Source organism: Notothenia coriiceps, unplaced genomic scaffold (genome assembly GCF_000735185.1).
Source record: "Notothenia coriiceps isolate Sejong01 unplaced genomic scaffold, NC01 NC01_scaffold00030697, whole genome shotgun sequence".
Classification (NCBI taxonomy): domain Eukaryota; kingdom Metazoa; phylum Chordata; class Actinopteri; order Perciformes; family Nototheniidae; genus Notothenia; species Notothenia coriiceps.
The window spans coordinates 13,763-21,563 of NW_011363398.1; the positions used below are offsets into that span (position 1 = coordinate 13,763).

Sequence of the window (7,801 nt, forward strand, 5' to 3'; positions counted from 1 at the left end):
CAAATACCTGTACTTTCTACTTCTTACATGTTGAACACAAATACCTGTACTTTCTACTTCTTACATGTTGAACACAAATACCTGTACTTTCTACTTCTTACATTTTGAACCCAAATACCTGTACTTTCTACTTCTTACATGTTGAACTCAAATACCTGTACTTTCTACTTCTTACATGTTGAACACAAATACCTGTACTTTCTACTTCTTACATGTTGAACACAAATACCTGTACTTTCTACTTCTCACATTTTCCAAACAGGCTGGTTCCTTTAGTTTGAATGTGTGTTTGGTGGCGTGATCATTATTATTTAGAGTCATTGCGTGCCTATTGATTTGAACACGATCCGTGTATCCATCATTTCCTGGTCTTCTCTAAAGAAGAGGGACCAATGAAAACGTTGTCATGTTGCCGTTGTTCACCATGGAAACATTCATTAGCTAACAATGACATTATTGTTCTCTTAATATAAAGGGAAGTCAGGTACTCTTTAAAACACCTGCTAGTTATGGGTACTTTTTACTGAAGTACATTTCAAAGTTCTTTACTTTTACTTGAGGAAAGAAGTTTAGTCAGTACTTTTACTTTTACCAGAGTATTTTTAAACACGAGTATCTGTACTTCTACTCGAGGAAAGGATGAGTGTACTTGTTTTTTATATTTCTATTGTAAATTATTGTCTTTTATTGTGATTGTAGTCATGTATTTTTATTACATGTACAGCACTTTGGCTCGACCAAAAATCACTTTTAAATATGTTATATAAATAAAACTTGATTTGATTTGCCATCTCTGTCCATCATGCAAAATGCACTTGCACTAAATGCACTAAACATCACTGTATTTCTTCCCTTCCTGCAGATTCTGGCGAGGGGTTCAAGTGTGACCGCTGTGGGAAGGTGTTTGCCTACAAATACTACAGAGACAAGCACCTGAAGTACACTCGCTGCGTGGACCAGGGCGACAGGAAGTTCCCGTGCCATCTCTGCACACGCTCCTTCGAGAAGAGAGACCGGCTGAGGATCCACATCCTGCACGTGCACGAGAAGCACCGGCCGCACAAGGTACTGAAACTGTGATGTATTTACTGCAGGGTGTGTTGCTCATTTCATTTCTACTCTTATCTTAACTTATCTGACAACGCTGCAGAGATGTGCATTATTGCATCTTAATGTTAACGCTCCTGTGGTGCTGAAAGAACAGCAGAACCATTTATTAGGCCTCTTCAAAAATGCAAATGTGTTTAGTTTAGTTTCGTTAAAATGGACATCACGGAAATATAATACAACATACATTTAAGCACAGACAATGCACTGTGCTTAGTATTTGTATTACTTTTTAACATATACATATAAACATATATTAGTTTAAGATATCTTCCAGAAAGAGATATGACAAATTGAAATAAGTTTGACTTGTTAATGTCTTGTATCATGTATGTCATATAATGTATTTTGTGTGTGTGTGTGTGTGTGTGTGTGTGTGTGTGTGTGTGTGTGTGTGTGTGTGTGTGTGTGTGTGTGTGTGTGTGTGTGTGTGTGTGTGTGTGTGTGTGTGTGTGTGTGTGTGTGTGTGTCCTGCAGTGCTCGGTGTGTGGAAAGAGCTTCTCTCAGTCCTCCAGTCTCAACAAACACATGAGGGTTCACTCCGGAGAGAGACCCTACAAGTGTGTGTACTGCAACAAGGTGAGAGGAGGACACTTCATTTTAACTTCATTTTAAAAACAGGGACAAATAGGCCGCAATTATCAGATTGACTACACCCTAAACCTTTAAACGGAAATATAGATAAAGAAATAGATATATTGGATTAGCACGTGTCAAATAAGGAAATAAAAGAGAATAATTTTAAAGAAAAAGTCAAATCCACTTTGCATTGATTTAATTTAAAGGGCCTTTCTCAAGAATGAAAGTAAGGTATACACGCTTTTATACAACTTAAATAACCACTTTGTATTGATCATATACATTACAACTGAATTATTTACCTTACAGTGTTAGTCAATTTAAAAACAACTTAAATAATTATATATAATATGATTTAAAATGTACATGTCCCAATACTTCAAATATGTGTTTTCAAAAAGCACTCACATTTTAATTTAATTTCTTTAAAAAATGCATTGCTGATTCTGAACAGTATGCCTCCTCCTCTTCCTCCTCATTTGGATCCATTTACTCCTCCTCGTGTCACGGTGCATTTTCCTCGCGCCCCTTACCATTGTTTTCGGGGGGCTTGCACGCGCCGGCAGACACTTACATGCTAATTATCGCCAGATGTGCCCCCCCCCTCTTTGTCTGCAGATTATTTCTGAGTTTACTGCAGGAGGAAGAAGTCTTTGTGTCTATTTTTCCTCGTGTCCTCCTCCTACTTTTATCACCGCGAGGGGTTCAATAATCCCTTAAATGCACCCCTCCATCTCTTAATAAGAGAGGAGGGGTGCATTTAAAAACGGTGGATAAAGAAACGGAAATTAAAAAGTTTGACTTGTTTTATTAGATTGTATTTCTCCTTTATTCAAAGACACTAAGTGCTCCGTAAAGACTAACATTATCTACGAATATGAATAAGCCAAACCGTAATAAGGGTAACGCACAGAGGTGTTTTATTTAGTTTAGTTTGTATTTATTTATGTTCTTACCTATTTTGATTTGTTGTACATTTTTCGCCTAGCGCTCCTTTTCAATAATCGTTACATAAAGTCAGTAAACGGTAAAAATAGATGCAATGAGATGACATTTTAGCCTGAAGTAATCTGAACGGATGTACAAACCAGCTCGAGTGCGCTAGAATTTGAAAATACACAACCGAAAAAAATCTGCCCCTTCGTTCAGACTTCCTCCAACACACACGCACGCGCACATGACAAATGAGGGCACGAGATAAATGTGTGCACGAGATGGAAGGCTGACAGGCAGGTAGGCCATCCAGTTATTTTAGCCGGGCCGGCTCAGATGATTGGTCGTGCTTTTTACAGCGCCACGGCTTCCACAGATGACATTTTATGTATTTATTGTCAAAGCATATATTCATTGCTATCGGGATGTTAAGAGCATTCCATGGAATATAACAACAAGTGTTTCTGAAGTGAATTACATACCCCACCTTTAAGAGGAGTCTTGCTTAAAAACGTGCATAAGGAAACTGAAACCAAAATGTTAGACCCGATTTATTTGTGATAAATAAGTGTTTCATAACGTAAAACGGTAAAATGCAGAAGCTAGAGATAAAGAAGCCTGTTTCCACTGCACCTTGGCTATTAAACCGAACTCAAAATGTAGTATTAAAGAGATTTAAAGCTCATTTGAAACTAACGCACAGCATTAACAGTGGCTTAAAGCGAGAGAATCTTGATTTTTCTTGGGGGTTTTGTTTCTATATTCACTGTTTAATCGGGTAATGCAAGGTAATAGAAAAACACCTGGCACTTTGTAAAAGCACTGAATAAAATATGTTTATCCTTCGATCATTTCCTTCTGTCAAAATGTGATTTAACAAAGCGAGAGCAGAGTTTAAAATAAGAATAAGAAGGTTTTCTTTAGTGAGAAGGGACGATCGCGTATAGGCTTTCAACTGTGGATAGGAAAACGGAAACACAAATGGACTCGTTTTCTTTGCTATTAATAGTAAGATATAGGTTAAAATGCGTTATATTATGGAATACATCAATATATCTTAGACATCCCGATAGCAATGAATACATTAAATGCTTTGACAATAAATACATTCATCTATGGAAGCCGTGGCGCTGTAAAAAGCACGACCAATCATCTGAGCCGGCCCGGCTAAAGTAACTGGATGGCCTACCTGCCTGTCAGCCTTTCATCTCGTTCGCAAACTTATCTCGTGCCCTCATTGGTCATGTGCGCGTTCGTGTGTGTTGGAGGAGGGGCTCTGTAAGGAAGTCTGAAGGAAGGGGCTGGTTTCTCCATTCTTATCTACCCTACCTTTAACCTTTTTTATATCACCATATTTTATTTAATATTCTCCTTGGATAACTTTGTATTTTCTCCTCATTGCATTGTGAAGCACCTTGAGATGACGTTGTTTTTAAAGTGTGCTTTCTAAATGAAATGTATTTATTATATTGTTATTATATATATCACTGTCCTGTCTTCTCAGGCCTTCACCGCCTCCTCCATCCTTCGCACGCACATCCGGCAGCACTCCGGGGAGCGGCCCTTCAAGTGCGCGCACTGCGGGAAGGCCTTCGCCTCGCACGCGGCTCATGACAGTCACGTGCGGCGGACTCACGCGAAGGACCCGCCCCCCCCCTGCGATCTGTGCGGGGCCAACTTCAAGGAGGACAAGGAGCGCAAACTCCACATGAAGAACCACCTAGGTGAGACATTATTTCATATTTAAATTCATTTTTAAGGCCTAACAAGCGATTTTTTATTTGTATTAATATTTTTTTACATGTATTTTAATTTATATTATTGTTTGTATTATTAGTGTTATTTTATTATAATTTTATTAGTAGCCTAATATTTTTATTATTATTATTATTATATAATTTAAAAAACCTTTTCTTTGTCGTTTTTATTTAATTTTACGGTTATAATTTGGATTTCAACATTTGAGTTGATCTAAGAAACAAGTGAAAAATGTATTTGAATATAATGAGAAGAATATTTTTACATTATCCCATAATAAGGAGTTATAGAATGTGGGAATCTAAATATATTTGTAGTGCCACGTGTTGATAAATGAATGTTTTGTATATGCAAGTAATTTAAACAATTACATTTAAATACATTTCAGGATAAATCCATGCATTAATGCACTGAATATGACAGAATGTGCATACAAATGAATGCTTGTTAATGCAGTTGGTTCCATTCTTCAAGTATATCATTGTTTCCTGTATGTAAGGCTGCAAAACGAAAGATGTATGAAATGTGGTCACTTTATTAAGCGTGTTTGTCTCGCTCTGCAGACAGACGAATCCCGGACAGCACCGTTCTTCCCATTTCTCCAGACGCTGGACTTCTGGAGAAGGAAATTCCCAAATCACAGAAGACGTTTCCTCACAGCGGGATCACGGTTTTAAATCAGGAATATCGGCCCTGGAATTAGATGAACTGTGAACCCTGAGGTGTAAGACCACAGAAAACAGGCACTACCAGGATAGAGAGAAACATCAATCAGAGGGTTTTCTGAATGTAAATGCTGCTTCATAATTAAAAAAAAAAGCTCTATAATTAAAAGTCTATTTAAATAGGCTTATCATAATTTAATTTGTAGGCAAAAATGTCTAAATCTATTTAATATATGTTGTTGTTTGTTGTCTTAAACTCTGTTTTCTGAACCACAATAATAATAACAACTTATGTAATTATGTTTTCGTGCATCGACAAACGCTTGAAAAGCTATTTTTATCATTGTGGGTCTGAGCCTATTTGTGTATAAAATGAATTGTTGTCTTAATTTATTCTGTATAATAATGTTTTGTATGTCCGGCTGCAGAAGCTTTTGTTTATCTGAGCTTTTTCATGATCAACAAATAAAAAATCAGCGCATGGAAAACAAATTGTTGCTTTTGGTTTATGAGAAAATGAGAATAAATGGGTACGAATTTAATTTAACAACAGAAAATGTCCCTTTAAATGTATATTATTACACATTGCAGTTCATGCATATATTTATGGATTAAAGACTGAATGATTTGAACCAGAAATGTCTCAAATAACAGGATAATTTCAAAATAAAGGGCACAGACTTTATTCATTCCCAGCAAATTAATGAAATTACATTTTATTCTGTTACGCCATCCTCGCAAACAAACTCTCAGTGTCCATCAGTCGTGTTCAATAATTCAGATAATGCTCTGTGTTGGTTAACATATCTGCACGTGTGTGTGTGTGTGTGTGTGTGTGTGTGTGTGTGTGTGTGTGTGTGTGTGTGTGTGTGTGTGTGTGTGTGTTTCTGTTGTGTGTGAATGAAGTGCTTCAGGCAGCGGCAGACCTTTCCTTCACCCTGCAAAGTTGTGTGTTTCTGTCCCACTGGACTCTACAGCTGATCTGATAAACAGGCTTTCACTAAATCTTAAAGTGAGCAAAGTAAAAAATACCTAAAAGATATTTCCCTCCAAACTAAACAAGTTTACCAACCCTACAAATGACACGATCCTGCATGGATTTGATGGACACAGAAACATGGTGCTGCTGTTTCAAAATGCGCCTCTGTACACATCACTGGACATGGTGACATTACCCAGAATTCCCCTGGGCTTTGAGCTTCAGAAAGATAACCAAATGCCTAATTTCATCCTCCAGTAACTCCCACCAAAAGCTCACAGAAGACAATTGGAGAATCTTCCCCTCTGTAAACACCGTTTTGTTTCTAAATCAACAGGAAGTTGAATTGATATTCACAAACAACAAACTGCCATGCAGACTCGATTCAGAGAGTTATCATTGGTCTCAACTTAGCCTCCAATTAAAGCATTCAGTCTCACAATGAATGCCCTCCCACCTTTAGGTGCCAGCTGTCACATGTTGTAGATATAACTCCGGCTCACTTCAAAAAGAGTTAACAATAGAGCTGCAGGGATGAGGCCACTAATCCATTTGTCAAACGTTTTTATACAACATAGCAGAATATGTCAGCCTCTTAAGAATAAAGTTTTACCCTGATTTCTATCATATTAAAGCATGCAAAGCTTTGTATGTGCATCAAACTAAGCAAAGATGACATGATGTAAACAAAGGCATTCAAGACACAAACATTACAAAAGTGACTTCTTCATGATGTCCCCTTTAAACTTGATGAAAGCAATACACTTTACTGAGTCTTTGTGTTAAGCTAAGCTAACTAAGCTTCATATTTAAAGTACAGATATGAGAGTGATATCGATGTTCTCATCTAACTTTCAACAAGTAAGCACATAAGTGTTCTTCCTCCTTGAAACATCCTCTCTTTTTTATAATGTGCCGCATTTCCTTTCCACTTAACAAGCTACAGCTTCAATTTGGAAAATAGCTTATTGATTGTCTGAATGCAGGATCAGTAGCTTCAGTGGTGACTGCGGACATACAGCCTTGGAGAAGCCTGCCTTTTTTTGTTTGTTGCTGAACCCACCTCCTCTTTTAATCTGCACCTCATCGATCAGATGGATTTCCCCCCCGTGGTTACAGTTAGCACGTGTCCTGTACATGCAGCGTTTTATTCTGATTGTGATTTATGTGGCTCACTAAAGGCAGCACTGTTGTATGACCTGTGTTTTATTGTGTTTGCAGTGTGCAGGATGTGTGTGTGTGTGCAGAGGTGGGAAGTAGTGGAGTACAAATACTTCATTACCGTACTTAAGTACATGTTTCTGGAATTTTTTCTGGTATTTTCTCCACTACTTATTTTTCTGATTACTTTTTACTTTGACTTCTCACATGTTGAACACAAATACCTGTACTTTCTACTTCTTACATGTTGAACACAAATACCTGTACTTTCTACTTCTTACATGTTGAACAAATACCTGTTCTTTCTACTTCTTACATGTTGAACACAAATACCTGTACTTTCTACTTCTTACATGTTGAACTCAAATACCTGTACTTTCTACTTCTTACATGTTGAACACAAATACCTGTACTTTCTACTTCTTACATGTTGAACACAAATACCTGTACTTTCTACTTCTTACATGTTGAACTCAAATACCTGTACTTTCTACTTCTTACATGTTGAACACAAATACCTGTACTTTCTACTTCTTACATGTTGAACAAATACCTGTTCTTTCTACTTCTTACATGTTGAACACAAATACCTGTACTTTCTACTTCTTACATGTTGAAC

General features: G+C 37.2%; 1 protein-coding gene across 1 annotated transcript in view; it reads left to right on the forward strand.

The window, feature by feature from the left end:
• prdm14 (PR domain containing 14) overlaps positions 1-5,534 on the forward strand; it is an 11,105-nt gene extending 5,571 nt beyond the window's left edge. The window contains exons 4-8 of the mRNA XM_010787563.1: positions 639-643; positions 863-1,065; positions 1,585-1,686; positions 4,124-4,343; positions 4,941-5,534. Coding sequence (XP_010785865.1) covers positions 639-643; positions 863-1,065; positions 1,585-1,686; positions 4,124-4,343; positions 4,941-5,080 — 670 coding nt within the window. The 3' untranslated portion in view covers positions 5,081-5,534. The remainder of the gene's footprint in view (positions 1-638; positions 644-862; positions 1,066-1,584; positions 1,687-4,123; positions 4,344-4,940) is intronic.
• The last annotated feature ends 2,267 nt before the right edge of the window (positions 5,535-7,801 follow it).